This window comes from Nesoenas mayeri, assembly GCF_963082525.1.
Source record: "Nesoenas mayeri genome assembly, chromosome: 8".
Lineage (NCBI taxonomy): Eukaryota > Metazoa > Chordata > Aves > Columbiformes > Columbidae > Nesoenas > Nesoenas mayeri.
In genome coordinates, this window is record NC_137554.1 from 24,316,098 (window position 1) to 24,338,910 (window position 22,813).

Here is a 22,813-nt window from a genome sequence, read left to right on the forward strand (position 1 = left end):
TCAAAGCATGAAATGAATGCTTATAGCATGACAAAGCAGTGCTTGAAAGACATGAAATGTGCATTACACTTGGAGTGGCTGAATACTGCAAGGAAAAGGAGAAATAAAAATGTGGCTAGGGTATATATTTTTATTTCTCCATATGTGTGTACAGGAAAAAGGCGATGAACCTTTCCAGTGGGTAAGGTGCAGAAATACAGCTGCGATTATTCTAAGTCATTTCAAGATATATTTTTATTCTTTTGCTCCATTCCACTCCTTTCCATGTGTTTTTATCCACAAGATAACAGCAAGGGCCATCTAAACGGCAGCCTGAACACGGGCTGGCCGGGAGCCCCCTCCTCGGAAGCTCCCGTGCCATGGCAAGGTGACTTTGGTGACTTTCCCTCTCCCCTCTGTGGGGACGAGGCTTTTTTTGACACAGCCTACAGGACGCTTTTGAACACCACACTTGCCCACCAAGAAGACAGACACTTAGGGAAAGAAGTTTATTTGTGGTATAGGCATAGTTTTAATTTTCTGTCCTGTAGAGAGGGGAGTTTATTAATTGGAAGAGAATGTGATGCCAAGGCCTAACTTGCAAAACAAAACCCCAAACCTATCTATTTGTCTTTTGATGTAAGAATTTCCTAATGCCTGTAATGTAAGACAAAGGGAAAATTTTACTTGCAGGAAAATTGCCTTCCACAATAACCAAGAGAAAAAACACGAAACGCCCACACCAGAGCAGCGCGATCCAAAATGTGAACTTTTTACGCCTCCCCAACCTTCTAGGTTAGGCTTCCAACCAAGTGATCTTTTATTATCAACATGATATACCCTTGACATAATTTGGCGCAGTAAAGCTTCTTCTGCTGAACTCGTGATTTCATTTACTAGATCTGATGAAAGTTCTGTGAACCACGGGAAAATGTGATAATTAGTAGTTTAATTCTTGTAGGGTGTGCGTATTAATTGAAAAGGCTTGAACTATAAATACAGGGCCTGTGGATAAAAGCACATTCTGAAATCAGTCGCGTATCCGAAGTATTCATTACTTCACATCTATTTAGGTGGCGTCTCTTTGCAGCGGTGCCAGTCGGCTGGTGGAGTGAGCGGGGAACCTTCCACGCTGAGACAGCAACAGCAATATCCAGCCTGACTTAGCGCTGCACTCAGGCGATGGGAAGCAATCCCTAGCCAAAATCTTGCCCTTTGTGGTCAGACCACTGGGAATTACAAATGTGTGCTGGGAGCTGTGCTCTGCGGATGAGCTGGAGGTGGAGTGTTGGGTGGCAGCCGTCGTTCCACTGCTCAACACGCCCACCCGAAACATCAGAAATTCCCCACAATTTGAGTCCTAGCCAGCCTGGACCTTCATAAAACCCCCTATTTTTCCTTGTACTTAAACACTTACCCTTCACTGTGTCTGGAACTGTCAGCACCTCAACCTCTGCTGCTTCAGCCAGAGTGTGGTTCATTTGGCCGTGAATGCCACCGCCGAGAGCCGTGATAAGGGATCGTGCTTTCTCACTCGCACTCTTGTTCTTTTGTTCTGACTTTCTGACTGACACAAGACACATTCTGTTGACTCTAGACCTTTCCAAATATATATATATACACACTACAAAAATGTACATCGTTATATCACACCTTCCTCTGGTTTCTGCATGTGGTGTAGTGCCTGGATGAATCATACCTGGTTTTACAGGTACAAGGTGATTTTCATTCAAATGGATTCCAACCTTCATACTCATATTTGGTTTTCACACTCTGAAAAAAAATCTATATGTCTGCGTGTGCTGCAGATTCATGGGTTAATCAGGTGCTTTCCAGCTAGCCTTCATTTTGTAAATACGAAGTTGTGTACATAGGCAGAGGTGCACATGAAGAGCAACGCACAGCTCCTCAAAGCTGTGTGCTGGACTGGTGCTGTTGTCAAGGGAGGGCCCTTTGGTGAGACCAGGCTCCTAGAAAAAGCCTCATTACTTCTATAGCTAATCAGATACTATTCTTTAATTGCAGGCACTACTTTTTAGCTAGAGGAGTTGCTAGATAGGAAATGGAAAGAAAGTTTAGCGTGAGTCTCACAGAGCGGCGAGACTAAAATCCCCTCTGAAGCCTGGCCGTAGTGTGAGCGAAATGGAAAATTACCAGATCCGTTTCTTGGAAAGTAAGAAGGAGACTTTTATTTGCAATGGTTTGCAAATATTTTCCCAGGAGCGAGTAGCGAGGGTGGCGAAAGGGGGCAGGAGGAAGGTGAGGCGAGTGAGCCATGCTTGTAAACACACTCCTTCAACTCTGCTATTGTTATCTTGCACACAAAGGGCACCGCAACTTGTTTACAGCAGCTCATGTTATTCATTTCTGCTCCTTTTTCTCCCATCAGTGACGTTGCTTCAGTTATACAACTTCTTTTTTTCCTCGGTCATGATAGTGTCCGGATAGATTTTGGTGGTGGGGTGATAGAAAGGTGCCAGTCGATTAAATGTGCTGCTCACTATATGCATTTCGTGTCTGCTGTCTTAAGGTTTTTTTGTTAACCGCTGTTGCAACTGAAGAAAATGCTGAAGTTTGACAGTTGGGAGTTACTGCCGAGTATGTGCTGTAAACTATATCATCCCTCTGCCTTCTCCTTTTCTCCCCCTCCTGCTGAAACCAAATGATTTATAAAATGCCTTTGCATTCTTGAGTGAGTTCACACCATCACCTCCAGGCACTGCACTCAGGAGTCTTAGGAGCGGATGGGAAACACAGATCTGATAGCTGGTATTTTTCTCTGAAAGGAAAAAAAAAAAAAAAAAGGGCAAAAAAGGGCTGATTAAATTTAAAGGAGAAAAGTTTCCTGCTGTGCCCCAGAGTAAATCTGTAGTCAGTGAAGCGCTTTACTAGTAAACAAGAGATGTACGTGGTTATAGTGGGTTTTTATTATTACACGCTGCCATTGTTTTCCATTTTCATAAGATTCAATTAATGTAATGATTTTTGAGTGTCTCTAATCATTACCTCCCGCCCTCCCTCACAACTACTTGAAGCAGGGGGATCTGCTGCAAGCCCCACTCTGGCACGAGGAGCCAGCACCGCGCTCCTGCTGCCGGCAAAAGGAGGCGCGAGAAAACGATAGGACTGCTCCAGGGATCACAAGATTTTCCTTCTCTCTGGCCTTTGCCCTCCTGAGGGCTCACTGCCATGTCACCCCAGCTGTGCCCCGCCGGGTGACATAGCGAGGGTTGATGCTTTGGGGTGCAGTGTCTGCCGAGGTGAGCCGGGGTGCAGGATCAGGCACAAGGATGTCAGCACCATCAGTCAGACCGTGGTGGGACAAACCCTTTTCTGGCATTTCTTCTCCCAGGATCGTAAGGGAAGGTTGCTTGTAACACTCACTTGCAAATAATCTAGACCTCTGTCCTTGTTATTTTTCTACTTTGGTTCCTTACTCTTAAAACAGAAGGCTCTTTGACAGCTGCATCCCCATGTGAAAACCTGCTGGTGTTTGGGGGGTGTCCCCACCTGACCAGCTTTGCAGTTCAGACCACCTGCAGTTTTCCCACATGTTATATTCCTCAAAGTCCTTAAAAATCAGGGAGTTCTCTTTCAGGAAATTTCCAGTAGCAGAATGCAGAGAGCCAGCTGTGTCCCCCACGCCATGCAGAGGGAGCCAATTTTGTGGTACAGCAGAGCATGGCGTAGCTGGAGCCACAGGAGGACGGGAAGAGGATGGACAGCAGCTTGATGGGCTGATGTGGCCATGGTTCTGAGGCAGGAGGGGAGCCCTACAGATTCTTTTGAGGAAAGGCTTAGAGCAGTGGTGTAGTAGTGGCCCACAGCTCAATTTAAAGCAATAATAAAAGGGGCTGGAAAGGATACAACAGCTGGAGCAAACGGCTGAGGAATGAGGCAGCCCAGTAATAGTGAATCCAGATTTCTGTCTGTCATGGCCATGAAGGATGCGTTCGCAGTTGACTGGGAGCCGTCCACTGTTAGAAGGAGAGAAAAGTAAAGATCATCCCGTGTGCAATATAAATGTAAGTTGTTATTACTACTATTGCTATGTCAGCCGTAAACTGTTCCCACGAGAACAGAGATGCAACATCATTGAAAAAGAATGTCTTACTGTGAAATGGGCAGCAGAAACACTGTGGCATTATCTGCCGGGTAATGAATTTACCTTGGTGACAGATCATTATTCCCTCCTGCAAATGAACCAGATGAAGGACAGGAACACAAGGATAATTCAGCAATACTTGTATTTTACGGTCTTCTGAATTTAAAAACAAACAAGCAAACAAAACAGTAGCCAGATATAAATGTAAGGACAGAGAAGCATGGCGTGGCAAGAGAGATTGCCTGTGGCAAGATATAGGGAAGAAAGCAAATTTTCTCTCAGGTTTGTGCTAACATAGTATATGGACTAAGGCTGGGCTTTCATCCCACCTAACATTAGGCATTAAAATGAGGCACCAGCTACAAATCTAAAATCCTCAGTCTCCCTCTATATACAGTGGAGATACTGGGTCTTCTGGGAATTCATCTCCCTCTGTGTTGAACCTCGGGGAGATTTAAAACCGAGACATTTCAGGTTAATGCTGTAATTGCTCTGGACCCGAGATTCTGCTGCTGGAGGAAGCCACCCAGCCCTATCCTGCTCATCTTGAAAAGCCAGAGGAGACAAAGAAAGAGCTCACTGCAAGAGCAAAGGTGGATCTAGCAGGGCACACTGACTTGGTTGAATGATTTCTTCAGGATAGAAGGGTGGACAGTGTATCCACTGCCCACGTGTACTTTCTTCCCTTCTGTTTTTTCTCTTCTACAAAATGGGAGTTTCTTAGATAAATTAGTGAAATATTTATGTGTTCTGTGGAAGAATGTGTCTAGGGATGGGCATCCTGGCAGCAAGAACTTCCTCCTCAACTCTTCCAGTGAAGTTTTGTTCTAAACTGCCCAAATGAAGCCATTATTCAAAAGTAAAAATGTTCTGTTCCATTTCTTGTTTTCATTCTTTTTGTGTCTGGGGACTAAACTGCTGTGAAAAAGAGCCCATTCTCACAGGATGTCTTGCCTAATTTTGCAGACAAGAGAGGTTCAGCTATTCCAATTACGATGAGATAAGAATCTGAAATGTTGGGATCACATCCATCCTGAGTTGAACTCTGAGTCTTCCAAAATCCATCCATCATTTTTTTTCCCTTTATTTCTGTATTTCAGTAATGCAAGCAAAGAAGGAACAGAGAAGAAATGGATGTTTATCCATTATAAACCATAATGGATGGGTTCCCTTTTTACCTGAGTTGCTTTAGTTTAACATAAAGGTCCTTGTGAGTGGAATTCCTTTTCCATTTTCATTCTTTCTGCCTGATCAACTGCTGCTCATCAGCAAAAGGTCTGCCTTTCATGTAAAATCATTGACAGTACAAAGTCTCATTGTTTATATGCAAGGTACTGTTAGAACAAGCCTGATGGCTGTCACAGGACAGGTGAGCCAGGCTGCTGAGCATGGTCCAAAATATGAAGTCCTGGCCTTGCGATATCTTTAGATTTTCTTAAATACATGTGGATGGGGCATCTGCCATAGGGATTCCACCCCACCGCCACGTTTCTGCATCCCTGGGGATCGCACTGGCTGCTGGGGACGAGCAAGAAGGTCTAGAGAGGCAAACCTACCAGAAGAAGGGGGCTGCATAGGCTCAGTTGACCAACCCAGCTTCTAAGCAACAGATTCATCTCAGGTCCTCACTTTAATACTAAGTCTGTGTCTGAGTTGCTGGAGGCAACATCCTGGGGTGAGACATCCCACCATTGTCATCTGAGTTCCTTGAGGCACCTCCCCTGGATGCACCATATCTGCCACACGTGAGATGAGCACGTGAAATTACGTAAGGACTAAGAAGGTCCTTCTCTGCCCTTTCTGTTTACTTTGTGAATCTTGAATCCCTCAAAATGCACTCACAATTAGTGAACCTGGAGGCCCTCTTTGGGCTTCAGTCTAAGCAGATTACATGGAGAAAACAAATTTGGTCTGTGTTCTGGCCTGACCTTGGCCTGAACCTGAGAAAGTGAATGTCCCTATCACACCACCATGTGTCTGTAGAAGTACAGTAAACACAAACAGGGGTCACTGGCCCTCTCTGTCATACAGTCCCAGGCCAGGAGTCTAGAGTTTTGGGCTGTCCGCCCAAGTACTTGTTAATAAATGTCCATTCTTAGTCTGTAAAGGAATGTAGACAGGGCATCCTGCCTTACAAAACAGAAAATCACAATAAAACAGTCTCAGTCATGATACAGAGCTCTGCTGCTGGGCTCCACAACCTCTTCCCACTGGACTTCTGCTCCTAGTTGGGGACTTGGCTGGAGGAATTACCCACTAATACACTGTGGGTTCTCCACTGCTGTCTCCATCTTCTCTGGAGATGTCCTTCATAACTCAAGTGAGGTTGGTGCAAACCTTGTTGGCCATCCAGAGGTTCTGTGCTCGGGGGAGGCAATTTGGTCTCTGCTAGCAGGCCATGAGGACAACCCCTCCGGTTCCCAGCCCTTGGTGTGCAGCGCCTCGACGGAGAGGATGACGTGACTTGGTGTCACCGCTGTCTGGACAGGAGTTGTAAGCCCAGACTTGTTGGGCACATTTTGTTTGCCTACAGTGGCCTAATCTGCATCCATAAGCATCAAGTTTTGTGCTCTAGGTCTTGTGCAAGCTTGACATGTCCCCAGACAAGCATTTCTGTGCTCCCAGACCCACTCTTGTCTGTCTTCTTTACCACCAGTATTTCACAGCTTTATTCTAAAGACATACCTTGGTACCCTGCTGCTCAGGGTGACACAGCCCAGGTGCTGCTGGAGAAAACCTTGTGAGGTTCCCCCCGTCTTCCATGCAGGGCTGTCTCAGGGTGGCCCAACTGGATTTCATGAGCCTGGTAATGTGAACAGTCAAGGGCAGACTGAACATGTGTCAAGACGTGACTAGTGGAAAGTCTCTTCCCTCCCCAGCCACAAGGAGATAACTGACATGTAAACCTAGAGAAAGTCAGCCTACCTGGGACCAAGTCATGGAAGGTAGGAGATGATTGTTCTGTACGAAGAATAGAGGAGTAACAACCTCTGGGGAGAAAAGTCCAGGTGATACGATGTAAAGGGCAGTAGGTAAATAGAGTAACATGATTTTCATGCGGTTTATTGTGAATTAAAGTTTGCTCACTGGTGGTGTCACCAGAGGAGGTGTAAGATGCAACCCTGAAGAGAAAGCCCGTGGGGACAAGTGAAGCTGGGTGATCCTCGTGACACAGCTTCCATGCCCAGCGTCCTGATTCTCACGTTGCATTTACACTATCTAATCTTCAGCAGATATTTCTACAGCTTCCATTATCATGGTGTCCAGCCACAGCCTTTTGAGAGTGCCTTGGTGTGAAGAGAGAGGAGTGCCAAGAAGGGAGGATGAGTGGAAACAGCTGGCGAAGTCGCTGGGGTTTGTGTCCGTATCGCCCAGCAAAGAGGGACAGGAAAGCTGCCTGCCCTCGCCTGACCACCAACTTCTCCTGTACACCAGGCTTTTCTAGAGCATTCTGCCACATGTTCTGAATACACAAACCCCACTTCTTTTTATACCCCCTAATTCTGCGTCCACAGGGCTTCAGCCTCCCTGGGTGTCCACAGAGGAACCTTGGTGGACACACTCAGCTACCACCAGCCGAGGGAGGGTTTTATAGATCCCACAATAATTACAGCATCGCTGAGTCTAGTTGTATAATTTCTTGGCAATATACTAATTAAAACTAGATATTTACACACAGCGCTTATTTAAACCTAAGACTTACAAGAACCTACATACTTATAGTAACTATATATCATGGCTTTATTGAGGACCATGTTTTTCATGCAGATTGAATTCTCAAATGCTGTTATTAACATAAATGAGCCCACAGCTTTATGTTCAAAACTGAATACTTCCAGGGCATCTGAATCATCCTGGTATTTCATTCCACCATCTAAAATTATTTTTAAAATACTACATTTTTTTAACTGGCTGTTTTATGGCAATTAGAAATCGCTCTGTGTTTACTAGGAACAGAGAGTCCAGCAGAGCTGAGTGTTTAATGTGATGAATAGTGTTAGGAGCTAAAAGAAAAGTCAGATGCGTGTCGACACTTATCAAAGCTGTTCTGCTGCTCAGAATGACTGTTCGTGATACTTGTTTCATGATAAACTTCCTCAGAACATGATGTTACTGGAAAAAAAATGATCCACTCTGAGAAATACGCAGGTGACACAGTTGAGTCAGCAGCTTGCAGCAGTGACACAGGCTTACGTTTGTAAAAATCCCCACTGAACTTTTGTCTTCTGCGTGTGTGTATAACATGGCCTTCAAATCTGTCGCCACAGAAGTGTCCCGTTTCTTGTGTTCACTTGGTGCCTGTTTAAAATAACAAAAAAATCTTCCCACCACGCTGATGAAGAGGTAGATTCCTGGGCTTAAAAGTCGTAATAGTCACAAAATTTTCCTCTTTTGTAAGTAATTCACTGTATAAATGTTAGTATCTCTGGTGACCGCTGGTACCTCTGGGGAAACGATAAACATGGAAAAATAACAGACCACTGTGGAAACGAGAAAAATCCTACCTCCCGTACGAGAGGGTTTAATTATTGAAGTTGCAAGCATTTCCCTGTGCACAAGCATCTCGGCATTCATAGGTGGAAAGTACCTCATGCTGTGTTTGAAATATCAACTGGATTTAAAAGGAGGCTTTGTGCTTCACCATGGACCTTGCTTAGCCTCCTGCAGATGGTCCCGGTTGCTGAAAAGAGACATGACTTGTGAGACGGGGAGACCTCCGTGCCATATTTTCATGCTGCTCTAATCCTGCTTTACACCCATAAAGGACTTCAGTCCTTAAGCCCTTACCCTCTTTCTCCTAAATATTAAAATTATTTTCCTGAGTGTCATACCGTATTAAAGCAGAATGAAAATGGGTTTAACAATTGCTGGCATGGGGCTTCTGTACAGCCTGTGTGTCACAAATCATGTCACTTTTCAGCAATAGGGCTGCTGCCAGCGGGAGGCTCAGAAATGCTCATGTTAATAAAAAATTTTAATTTCAAATCAAATTGACAGTTTACACATGGTGAGAAATGCTTCTCACCATGTGATATTTCAGTATGCTATGCTGGGCAAAATGGGTGCACTTTCCTGTTAAGAATTTTGACTGCAGTATCTGCAAATTTATGGGTTTCAGTGTATTGGGTATGGTGAGTAGTTGATCTAAGGGAGCCCCTTGGAGAATAGGAGACAGAAGGGTTTTCATGCAGCCTGGCACTGGTGAGCTGCTGTTGGCACATGCTGCTGGAGAAATGACAGGTATTCAATAAACATCACTATGGTTAAGAGGAAGATTTAAAGGAGGGAGGGGCTGCAGTGCTATAAACAGGATTTGAAACAAATGTGCTTATTTCAGTCCGTGATTAGTCTGAATACCTAAGGATTCCGCACCAGTTTTTAAATACCCTTACATTTATTTTCCCACTGATGTTCTTCACACAGCATCAGCTATAATATTTATGGCATTGATACTGTAGCTAAATTCTAATTTGAAGCAGTGTAAACCCAAGTAAATTCTGCATGTATCAAGCCACGCTCCATCAGTGTGAAGACCAGAATGTGGCTACATGTCACGTTTACAGGCTGCAGCCCCGGCACCGGCTCCTACAGGCCCTCATTTCTGCCAGCAGCTTCCTTGAACCCATTGCACAAAATTCAGGAGGGAAAATTTCACTACTTGATGAGGAGTAAGAGGAGCAGGGAGGGTTGACAGAGTGTGTGTGTGATCTGCCCCAGACAAACGAGCCGCAGAAACCAGTGTTCTCAGGCTGTACCAGCAATATGATGCTGACATAAAAGAAATTATCCTGACATTATTCTCTTTAGGAGGTTTTTCCAGCTCTCTGGGCGTCCGGAGGTTAATGTGATGCCTGGTTTGTGATATCGAGGCTTTCTTTTTACAAAGGGGGAGAGGAACAGGGACAGCAGGACCCATCTTCTCAGTTCTCCCCCTCCTGACCCATATTTATCGCTCACCTGTGAGAGTGGGCGGGTGCTTGTTCTGGCAGCACAGGGAGGTCTCTGTGGGCCTCATGGTCCACCTCGTGCCACCAACATCCCCGGGAAGCTCAAGGGAATCATGTGGATTCTCCGGGCTCGTTTGGACATTGAATCATGCATCAAACGGCGAAGCCGAACTGGCAATATCACCACAGACCTTGGAGATCCCAGCTGTCACTGCGCTTGTAACCAGGGTTGATATGAAAATATGAAGATAAATAACTCCTTCATATTATTATTTTCAGGGAGGCGGGCTTTTCTTTTTATTACTCTTTTTATTGTTGGATGCCATAAATATTCCAGAATGATTATCCCAGGGTAGATTTCATCTCGTTTACTTTGAAAGGCTTTTGAGGAGCGCATTATTTTATAAGCTGCCAAATGAATATGACCATTTATAATGATTTTTCTTCTTTTCTTTAATATTTGCTTTTTGGATTGAGGACCTGAAACAGAAATATGGTAATTTAAGACATCTGTTGTTTTTCAAGCTATAGGCCCCTATCGAGATTAATGCAGTTAGTTTATTTATCAAATTTTGTATATGGTAGAGAAGGAGATTTTTAATTTTTATCATTAAATCAAAAAACTGTATTTAACTGATTTCTCGCCCACATGAGTACTGAAAAATACTCTACAATGTTAGGAGTAATCAGAAATGAAAAACCATGCCAAACATCTTAGATATTGTCCTTAACCTGAACCTGAAGGGCTTTAAATGTTTCAAGAAGACTTTTATCTTCATGAGAAAGGAACTATCCTTGTGCCCTCCGCCTGGGCAAAGCCTGACACAACTGATTCCCATCTATGATCGTTGCCATTCATTACGCTATCTCTGCACTGAAATACAAAATGAGCTGAACCTCCCAAGAGCTGAAGCTGCTGTGGATCTGGGCAGGGTCAGGCTGGTGGTGGCACAGCCAGTCTGATGCCACTTTTGTTCTGGTCCACATTCTTTAATATGTAACCCAGACTCTGGAGCTCAGAATGGCACATATTGAAATAAGAATTAGGCATTGTTATTATTAGAGATTCTAAAATGGTGTACGAAAGGGGACGTGCAGAAGACATTACATGGGTATTTCTGTTCTGGTTCACCTTGGAGAACATCAGTCATGGTGGGTTGGGTGGGTTCCCTCGTGAAGGCCTGAGAGTCCTTTCTCCCCGTGCCTTGAGATGTTGATTCCCAATGGCCACCAAGAGGATAAACTGTGTGGAAACGGGGCTGAGCAGAAGTGCCCCCATGAAAACTAGCAGTGCTTCACAGTTTCACCATCTGCTAGATACAGACATTTTAGCTAAAAATCAAAAAGGCGAACCATTTGCTGGTGATTTTGCATATTGTGAAGGGTTAACAAAACTTTCATTTTCACACTCTATTAAGCCAGGACCAGGAAACAATTTCTAATCAACACTCAGATCTGGGCAGGGATTGTGCAGTCTTTTGTAGGAGGCCTCAGATCTGTGTTCTCTATTCTCACATGCTCACTTCCAGCTGTTGTCATTGAAATCCCACATAATCTCCCTGGGTCAAAGGGCAGTCATCCATGACTGCCGCTGTTAGGAGGTTATGCTGATTTCTGTTGTCAAATATTGGCCCTTTTTTCTTTCAATCACTCCCATTCTACTTTTTTTAACAAGAAAGATCCAGCCTAGAATTGTATTACATGACTTTAAAGTCTTAAAAGTGTTCCTCTATTATACTAACACGACATGCCCTGGACGGTCTAATCCATCCTGCTATGGGCCACAAAGAAAGTTCTGGTGCTTCTTAAAAAAACCTCAGCCAAAAGCAGGTAGGTGAGCCGGGGAGAATAACAGCGTATGTGACATGTGGCCCAGCAGTTATTTCATAAGAAAATATGTAATTTGCCCAAGGTGAGCTATTGCTGTGGCATTAAAAATAAATTGGAAATAACAAGCAGAAATAGAAGTGAGAGTATTTGTCAGGGAACAAGGGAGGTCTCTATATCACATTTAATATATAATATTTTGCTTAACTCTTCTACAAAAAGTCCATGAACTAAAAATGTGGTATAATTTACCACGAAAGGTTTATCATTTATGAATTTGAGGAATGCATTTTGCACAAAGCAATTAAAATGAGGCTGTCGTGCCAGCTCTGGAGGGTCGATACTTGGGGTCTGTTGCTAAATGCAAATTTTGTTACAGCTACGTGTGATATTCAGGCCTGTGTACAGCTCCCTCGTGCTGTGTGGGACAGAGTACTGCAGCTGGGATAGGTCTTTAATCTCCGTGTGTATTTTTGGATGTGAAGTTAGCACATGCGCTTTGGCCCCATGGATCTAGCTTTCCATTTCCAGCGTGGGGTGGTGACCAAGCATCTCTTGGTGAACATCAGTGCTGCTGCCCCAGGCAGGGTGAGCAGGTACAAGAACTTGGGCAGGGCTGGTTTCAGCCTGGAGTGCTGCCTTGGTCACCCACATGTGTGCTGGAGGTGGACACTTCCCACAAGTGAGGTGCACGTTCCTCCCTACTGACAGCAGGACCCCGTGTCTGCCGAGGGATGTGCTGCTGGAGGGAATGCAGTCGTGGCTGGGTCAGCCCAGGCTTAATAAACTCACCTTCTGGTTAAGTGGAGTGTAAATGTTATAGAATCATAGAGTTGCAGAATAATTTTGGTTGGGAAAGAACTTTAAGATTGAGCCTGTTAACCTCACACTGCCAAGTCCACCTCTAACCCATGTCCCTTAGAACTTCATCTCTGCGCCTTTTAAACACCTTCAGGAATGGCAACTCAGCCACTTCCGTGGGCAACCTGTTCCAATGCCTGACAGCCTTTTCCATGAAGAAATTTTTCCCAGCATCCAATCTGAACCCCCCCTGGTGCAACTTCCTCTCATCCTATCACTTGTTACTTGTGACAAGAGACCAACCACCTCCACGCTCCAACCTCCTTTTGGGCAGTTCAGAGATCAGGTCTCCCCTCAGCTCCTGTTCTCCAGGCTGAACCCCTGCAGATCCCTCAGCCATTCCTCACAGGACTTGTTCTCCAGACCGTTGACCAGTTCTGAAAGGCTTGAGCACAGCACACGTATTCTGTCCTTTCCTTTTGGCTGGAGAACACAGATTAGGATGGGCTCTGTCACTCCCATCCTCCTCAGCTGGTGCAGGGGTGGAACAGCAAATCTTTCGGGAGTCCTCGGGGTGATCTGGGTTCCCTCTGATAACATTCCCTCTCTCAAGGCCTGCAGGTGCTGTGTGATACAGACATTAATTTTCTAATCAATATTATTGCTCCACATTGTTTGTGAAACATGGGATTATCTAGACAGAGGATAAAACCCAAAGGAACCAAGTTGCACTTTGAGCAGAGAGGGCTTTTCTTTTAAGCAGGCATTTGGTTAAGATAATAGGCTTGCGACCCTAATTGATTATTACTATTTTAAGGTTTTAAGATGGCTATGTATAGTGAGATGCTGAACATCAAAAAGGCTTTAGAAATGGCTTCGGTGCTAGTCTGGGGGACTTGTGTAATTTCAAAACACTGAAAAGGAATCAAAGTCTCCCAAAAAGCCCTTTTCCAAAGCTCCAATGCATTGTGGAAGATAAATAACTGGATTTGGACTTCATCATCTTGAAAGGAGTAACTTCTTCCCGTTGTTATTTAAGCTTGGATTTCAGGAAACCAGCTGTATCTCTGTTTAGAAAATACCTCATATATTTATAGTGCAATCTAACTATTTTATAATAAAAATAATACTGTTGGGTTACACAAGGAAGCCTGCTAATTAAATAACAATAATACTTGAGCACCTTGAAAACATCTTCTGATATTTAATTAAGGAACAACAACCCAGTGAACTTTAACCTATAGACCATATTCAGACTTTCTACATAAAAGTAATTGCATCAGTCATGATTTTCTCAAGCTACAACACAAGCTCTTGATTGGTAGCTCAATGTCTGAGACTCCTTTTTACAGCATTAATTGGGAAAGCAGACAATACTCTCCCTGTAAACTAGATTTTAGGACGAAGGTTAGTTGCCTTTGTACACGTTTACTCATTGAAATAGGAATGTTTGCTTAATAATTCAAAACAAATAGCATTAGACAACAAGTCCTAATCCTGATTTCTCCTCTGCCAGTGTAAATTAGGAGAAAATTAGGTGAAACTCTATTTGATCAGTGTAGAAAGACTTGTTTAAAACTTCTTTGAGATCAGAATTAGGCTCCAGCAATTCAAGCCTTTTCTTCTGGCTTCTTTACTGGGATCTAAAGGAAGAATATGTAAATCACATTATGAATTTTCTCCCCAATTAAAGCATTCATCAAGTTATGGAAAGATGTTTTTCACATGGTACTTGTTATGACAACATTGCATCATTTCTGTACATTGTACCAAACGTGAGATTCTGTAAAGACCTATTATTTATTAGGTAGTATCGTGATCTGCTTTATTCAATTTGGTCTTATTAGCCTGAGGTTTTTTCTCCCTTGGGTGAAAAACGATCATCCTCGTGAGCCAAAGTGATGTCTTGTGCAATAAGCTAACTCCTCGCTGGACCTAGACTTGGGCTGAAGGCAATGATTCAACAGTATATTTAAATACCTGCTTAACTTTGTCAACTCATCTTTATTTGGCAGGGCAAATGAGCATGTGCTTTAGTCAAGCGTGTGATTAAAATTAAGCACGTGCTCTAACCGTTTTGCTGAGTCAGGACCTGCCTCAGCTACCCAGGTGTCTTAATTTATACCCAGAAATTCAGTGAATGAGCTCTGTTAGTTTTTCATAAAGTGAGTAAAAATTCTCTCATCCTCATTTCAAACACCTGCTTTGCTACCAGAATGTGACTGTTGCACAAAGCTGCAGAGATAACCCGATCACAGACAGCAATTTCAATGTCCTAACTTTGGGATATTTAGGAGAAGTATCACAGTGCACGTTATTTCAGTAAAGTGCTGCATGAAAAGTAAATCTTGCCAGCTTTCAAGATGTTTAATCATCTTTTCAGTAAAGGAGCTCATTAATGCTAACATCTGCATATGTAATTGCTTGACTTTACCTATTTTTTTTCTCATTCAGAATTAAGTGTAAAAGCCAAATGGATATATTTTTGCATTTTGACCCCTGTTAATAGACACAAGATGTTTACTTTACGTATTTTGTGAATCCTGCTATTCCCTAGTCATTCTTCTTTTACACGTTTAGCTTCTTTGTCCTGTTTCTTACATTTTCGTTTTGCGCTCTAAGTGCAGCTCAGTAAAAGCTACAGTGTTGGGCCTGGATTTTGCAATCTGAACCAGCCAGGCAAACCTTTAAACTTTCATGGAGTTCGAATTCACAGACCAACCGGGCATCGAAATGAGTTCAGGATACAGCTCTAATCCAAGGGCATTGCTTTTGTGGGTATCAAGATATTATTAATGATTGGCAAGATGAGCCCCTGATTTCCTAATGTTTTTAAGTAAATAACAAACTGGGAGAATTGTGAAATTAACCTTACATTTGTGAAATGTTTATTTTCAGTACTGCAGAATGAAAATCTAATCATTCTGGTTGCATGCTGTTGTTTAATGATTACTATTACATGTACACGCATAAGAAGTGTTCCTACTGACGTGAACATTTCAAGTATACCCAGCAAAATAAGAATAATGAAGTTAGCAGGCCCAAGCTAACTTATTCAACTTTTATGTTTTATTCATATATATATAATTTTATTTCTTAATTATTCAATTTTTCTCATGCCTGCAGAATGATGAGAGCTAGAATGTGTTTAAAACCATTCGGTGGCGTTTTCATTTCTGGTTTTACCTGTGTTTGCTAGGTTAAGGTAGCATGGTTAGCTGTGCTACAGTTGTGTTCTTATGGGATTATTACAAAGGGCTCTGGCCTTTCCCTTAAAAAATCAGCCAGTTGTGATTTGTTTTGGTGATAGCCGTGATTTGTTTTGGTTTTTGTTTGGGGAGGGGGGGTGCCTTTTCTTTATTTTTTTAACTTTAATTTTTATTTCCATATTTAAATTTCACCTTCACTCCTCGTGCAATAGGCACCTGCCTGGGGAATGCAGGTGGAACTGGACACCGGAGCAGAGCCGGTGCGGTGCTGGCGGCAGAACCCACACGTGACAGATGTTGGTAGCGTTGCTGGCTGTACTTCTGGAAGTTGCTCAGATGCTGCCGTGATGAGCACAGTGTGAGAAGTTACATAGCAGAGACTGGCTTCCCTACCAAGGGCTCTGCGGAGTTGTAAGCGGCCTGGCCCGGGTCCAGCAAGGCACTTAAGCATATGCTTAATTTTAGGCACATGAGTGGTTTCAGTGAAGACCTAAGAGAATTATTTTTAATTCACAGATCATTTAATTCAATAGGCAGGTCTGCTGCAGCATATGAAAAGTAGATCTTCATATTAAAAATACTCGGGAAACTGTCAATGAACAAACGTTGCGTATGGCCAGCAACCATTTCTAAAAAGCAGAATGATGTAGTCATCACCTTCATTATGGTGAAATACAAAGCAAATCAGGCAAAAGCATTTGCAATTATCTGAGAGCTACTCCTAAGTTGAAAGTAAGGAAAAATAAAAGCTTGTAAGAACATTTTTTCATTTGAAGTAGAGAAAAATTTATTCTCTTGGTGTAAATAAAAACCTTGTTTGCAGATTGAGGAATTTGTTTGTGTTGAATTTCAGCATCAATTTCAATATTTTATAGTACATTTATCTACAGCTGGAGCATGACAGATTTGTGTATATTTATATGTTTGTGTACATAATACATATGTATACACACATACACAAGGATGCCCAAAGATATACATATACACAGTTTGAAAACTCATCATTATTGCCGAAGTATAAAAACATGCCTGATGCAGAAACTTGTCTCGAGTCTGTTGTTAGCTTAGCGACTGCGTTCATCTGGCACTGTGGGATCCTCACAGAAACCAGGAGGTTCTTCTGTGCAGGAACAGAATTCACTGAGATCTTGGCTGGAGGAGAACGGCTGACGTCCCTCCAGATCTCTCCCAAAGCTTGCCCTGACATGCCACCCGTGGTAGTTCTGCACACGCGATGCATTTATTTTATTTCCCATTCCACGGGTAGAAATTACAGTGAAATATGTTCATTTTTTTAAAGAACCCCAAAAGAAAGACAGGAGAAAAACTATGCAGCTCTCATTAGTCCTGTTGCTCTGGTCATTATAGGAAGGTATTGCTGTGATGAGCGCGGTGCGCCATAGAATATACTGATCACAGGGAAATCATACTGAATCTGGCAAACAATTAACAGCGGAGCAGATGGTGCCTCTGCAAAACATTCAATAATATATGTGTGCGTGCACCGGAATCAGTGACTCTAAGTAGGACAACCTAAAAAGGTATATGCCACTTATCCCGTGGACAAGTAGGACTTTACAGTTCTTTTAATAATCTCTTTATCCTGAGATTTCTCCTTTGACCCTGATTTCAAAAGCAGGAGGTCAGTGTGAACTGCAGACCTGGAGTTGAAGTCCAGGTCCGTCCCGCTCGGCACACTCCCATCGGCCACAGCCCAAAAGCTGCTCCTTTTGTCATTGATCACACCCGTGAAAATTAAATGAACATTTTGTGGCAGGCGCATTTGTAGAGAAGAAGGAAAATAGTGTTACGTAAAGTGTAATAACATTTTGATACCAAGTGTAGAGCCATTCCTTGAACAAGGGAGGCGAACGTGGAAGAGAGCGCCCTGGTTCCTAAAGACAGTCCAAAACTCAATACTTTTCTTATGCAGTTACTTGTATTTCTTTTTGAAAACTAGTTTTAAATGTTGGGATTTTTTTTAAATGAGAAAGACATTAATTTATTTTTTTTTAACCAGCTGCTATTTTAAGATTTCCCTGATGTAACCTTAGAAAATGAAGAGTACATCTTTAAATCTTGTGTTGTTTGAATGAATGGATAGATAATCCTGATCAGATGTTTCTTTAGAGAATAATGTTTAAAACGATTATGGAACTTAGCTGTCCTGTCTGTTTCCTAGGTACAGTATTTTCATTTCAATTGTGAAGTCATTAGGGGTCATCCAAGGTAACCGTTTATTAAAATAGTCTTCTTTTGTTTCAGATTTCCTGTTGAGATGCTTTAACATGTAAAAATCTCCCTGCTGATGTGTCATGTTAGGTTTCCTAACCTCTAGATAGAAACCGCAAAGCAGCCTACATAGCTGTATGACTAGTTACCCACCTACATAAACAATAATTACTGCTAAGTGGGAAATTAGATGTCACATTTTAAGTCTAAATGAAAGTAAACTATTTGAGAATACTGTCATTAAATGCTTAAAGCTAATCGCAGTTCTCTCCCTCTGTTTGTTTTGTAGGACATTTGGGCTTCCAGGACAGTTTTGTCACATCAGGTGTTTTCAGTGTGACTGAGCTAGTAAGAGTCTCACAAAGTAAGTATCATTTTGTGGCCGGTTTATGTGGTTTCTGCAATCCCAGCTTGTTTCTTTGATTCTTATTGTGACCCTTCCCCGATTCTTGAAAATCAAGAGCCTCTTCTCCCCACTTCTCACCAGTGGGCAGTGTTTATGTGCCACATCTTTTAATGTGGGAAAACAAAATAGCGTAATTTTGAAAAGTAAATGAAAAATTTTTACTGCTGAAAACTTGAATATGCAAGTTGATCAGTTTGTCTAGAAACGAATGCAGGTAAATGCCTCGAGAGATCAGCTCATCCAGTGGATCCCTTGCAGGATCCAAGGCCTGTATTCTAACCAGACCTCTAGAAATGGCATAATCTATGCACATAAGCCTGGAAATTTTCTTGTGGCACTTTTGCATGTTGTGTTCATCTGTGCCGTGTGTACGTGTGTTTGTACACCTGCAGATTGATGAACTCGGCAGTAATGCCAACAGCTGTACCAGCTCCAGCTCTGATAATCTCGGTTATACAGAGCCATACATCTCGCCTTCGCAAGGCCTTCGCTTTCCATTAACTCTGGAATTCTGTCTTCTAGAAGGATTTGTTTTTTGACCTTTAAAGAATGCTAATGCCCCCAACATGAATGACACACTGCAGTGTGATCATTACAGGCTTGTCAATACTCACTAACAACAGTGAATTAAGAGTACCTGTCACCACCCTGTTCATTGATCAGAGGTGCATTGATTGTATTTTGCTATGACATAATCCAGATAGTTCAGAAGAGAGTATGGACTGGTAAGTCAGCGCCATAGGAACAACTCCTTTGGGAATCTTTTCTGGTCTAGTGTAGAGCTATGGAATAACATCGTATTATCGCCATGTACCACTTCTGTAAGTGAACCACACAACTACGTGCCCCTTTAAAATCTTAGGGTTTGTAACCAGTCTCTTTAGCACAGACAGTGATAAAAATGGTTTTCCTTCTAGATAGCAGGAATATTTGTTTGGCTACTGGCTCTGAGTGTGTAGTTTAAGTTCTTCTGGGGCTGGAATGTAACTGGCACAAACCTAGCAGAGAATCTGTGGTTTTGAGTCAGAACACAGAGTTTCTGTAAGTATTTTCCTGGTTTATTTCCACTTTTGGAAAGACTTGCACTAGCTAGTAAATTGGCTTTATATTCAAAAATAGGATGCTACAAGGAAAGCATGGCAAGCTGGCGATACATGAATGTCAGAGGTATTATACTCTGGGGAGAGAGGCAGAGAGAGAAAAAGTTCGAGGCAGACATTTCTCCGGGATTTTCATCTCTGACAACTGGTGGGAATTTTGTGAGAAGGACAAAGTTAAGAGGACTTAGAAGTCAAAAGGAGCTGCTGAGAGCTCAGCACATATGCAAATCGGTTCCCTTAGTGAAGTGCTTAAATAGGGACTTTGACATTGAACTTGCTGTCCTGCGTGCACTAACTTTACCTGCAGCCATGGTGGACAAACCCAAGTTATCACCAGTTTTTGAACATCTCCGTGATATGTCATGTTATTTAAGCCTGACAGCGTCAGGCTTTTGAAGCCCAGAGGATTCACCCTCCCCCTCTGCAAGGCATCCCACTTCTCCACAATCTTATCTCGGCTGTTGGAGCCCTGCACAGCAGAGCTGCCTCTGGACTCTGTCAGCCGTGCTCTGTGTGTGCATGGGCCAGGGCTGATAGAAAAGCGTCCCTGTTCAGGACTTCAGTCCCCGCCGCCAGACCCAGCCTCCCTGAGAGTTTGGCATTGACCTCAGGAGCATCATGTTTCATGCATAATAATTTTCCAAGATAGTTTATTGTAGCTAAACTATAGCACTGTGTATGAGAATTCCTGGCATTCAGCATGCTTTGCAAAATGTGTCCGAGATGTTCCTCTGCTTGCCGTTGAGGTGCATCACCTCCAAGGATGGGGCACCTGCACGCAGCAAGAGCGGGACAGGCATGAACTTTATCAGAAATAAGAAAGAAGGTGTTGGTGGGCAAAATAGAAAGATTAGGCTTTTGTCTGTTCCAGACGCAGGGGTTTGCACTCTTTTTCATGGGCTCTTTAATAATCCCGGGAGGTCAAGATCTCAGTTTTATATCCTGTCCACAAGCCAGCACCTCCACCAAAAATAGTGTCCCCAAAGCATATCGGGATATCACTTCAGAACTGACTCAGAGGGAAGAGTGCCAGCAACTGATTTAGCTACACGGCTTTTGATAGTACCCTGGATTTTCCTTGGAGATGCCCCAGACATGTACTGACCAGCCGTAACCTTGTTTACTTTGGGAGGTCTGAGAAGCCCACAGCCTGACATGCCGTGGCTACCCAGTAGGATACATTTAGTGCAGAGTCTAGCAACAAATTCCCAGCAAAGTCAGTATTAATTCACATAGTGATATTCAAAAAATTATCTAACATAACAGGTTAACAAAGTAATTGCTGCACATTTGCCTGCACTGGCAGGCAAGATCTTAAAGAGTGTGCTTTTCAATATAACCTTTGCTGGGTTGTCTACGTGTTCTCGTATCTTGATTCAAGACCAGTCCATGGGTTGCCTTCAGACTGGGGAGCTCAGCTTATGAACAGCCATCACCCAGACTCCTCAGCAGCTACTAACAGTCTGTAGCTTGAGTGATCAAAATATCCTCAGTCAGTTTTCTTGGCTTCACTTTCTAAAAATCATTTTTCTTCTTCAGAAGCCACCCTGACTGGGGAAGGAACAAGCCTGCCTGTCCTTAGTGGGCACTCGCATTTAGTCTCTGCTTTGCTCCTGGGCGTGCTCCATGTTTGCTTTGCAAAGAGGTCATCTTTGTGTACAACCATTGTCATGTTTCTTTCCATGCTTGCTTTTGATAAAATGATGATAGAAATAAGGGATTTCCCACAGTTTTAACTGCTCTGTGGTTTGCTGCTGTTATCTAAAATTAATCTTGTGAAATATTGTTGGTAGCAATTATGTGCCTGGTTTATTTAGTAAAGTTCCCAAGGTCCACATGACAAGGAGTCTCAAGTAATAAGCGGTTGTCTCCATCATGCAAATTTGGGGAATGAATTAAATCAAGCAAAAGGTCAGCTGTTACCATTATCTATCTTATCTATCAGTGCTGCTCATCACAGTTTCTGTGGGCTATTGAACAAGTCTAGACTGTTTTGGTAACAGAAACTTGCTTTCTTCAGTCCTACAGATGCAGATTTTCTTTTGAAATGCTACCCAGCTACTGGATCTTGCTGAGCCTAGTAAAACAGAGAAAGCAGATCATAAAAGTTCTTCAGAAAAACAAATAGTTCCCTCTCCACCCTATCTAATGTAGATGTTGCAGACCATGTTGCCAGAGGTTTAGGTTGGATATTAGGGTTTATTTTTTTTTTTCCCAGAAAGGGCTGTTGGGCATTGGAACAGGCTGCCCAGGGCAGTGGTGGAGTCGCCATCCCCGAAGGGTTGAACAGATGGACATGAGGTTCTCAGGGACATGGGCTAGTGCCTGAGTTAGGTTGATGTTTGGACTCTATGATCTTGAGGGTCTCTTCCAACCAAAATGATTCTGTGATTCTCCTACATCATTAGCAGGCAAAAGGTGTGAGCTCCTTTCTAAGTGTTGTCTGTCACCCCAGATATGGGGAAGACCCCTTCAGATACCAGAGACTTCATTCTTCCATCTCAAGAGAGCTTTTGACTGACAACAAAAGGCTCAAAAGCAGAAGCGTTGGAGATGTACATGTTTAGTGAACCTGCAGCCAGCTGTTGGCCAAGCAGAACCTTCTCCCTCTCTACCCTTGTTAGGAAAATATTCCTCTCCCTGTGTGCCGCTATCTGCTCGGCTCCAGAGAATCACCCTCTGCAGGAGGTGTGGACAGAGGGGTGGCTGAGGTGCCAAGGCACTGCCCTGTGTCCAGTCTCCCTGGCAGAGACCGGGAGGCCATGAGAGGCCGGGGCGATGAGAGAGGCCTGGGGAACGCTGTTCCCTTCTTGGCGTGGAGTCTGCACCACGTGCTCCTGTGCAGAGAGCTGCTGGGAAGATCTCCTCCCTTGGAGGTCCTTCAAGCAGCCACATCAACTGCGCTGCCCAGGATGTGAAGAAAGATTGAGGATTTATGAACATTCGCTAGAGCCAAATCAAACATATTTGTTTTGTGCTGTGTTATTTGTCAAAATGACATCATCCTTCATGCTGATAAACAAGGGAATTCTGACTGCGCCCTGGGCTGGAAATGCCACGCTTTGAGTTTTAAGATGTTAGCAGTAAGGAGCTGGACAGAGCGAGTGGAGTGACCTTTAGTACTTCTAACGAGCCAGTGAGCCCACCAGCACAAACATATAGTAACTTGCTTCCCGCTCCTGTATAAACACAGAAATGGTCCACCT

At 43.2% G+C, this 22,813-nt stretch overlaps 1 protein-coding gene across 5 annotated transcripts in view; it reads left to right on the top strand.

Annotated features, from left to right (window-relative positions):
* NFIA (nuclear factor I A) overlaps positions 1 to 22,813 on the top strand; it is a 245,510-nt gene that overhangs the window by 140,690 nt on the left and 82,007 nt on the right. For all 5 annotated transcript variants that reach the window (XM_080348450.1, XM_080348447.1, XM_080348449.1 and 2 more), the window contains exon 4: positions 18,391 to 18,465. In XM_080348450.1, coding sequence (XP_080204576.1) covers positions 18,391 to 18,465 — 75 coding nt within the window. The remainder of the gene's footprint in view (positions 1 to 18,390; positions 18,466 to 22,813) is intronic.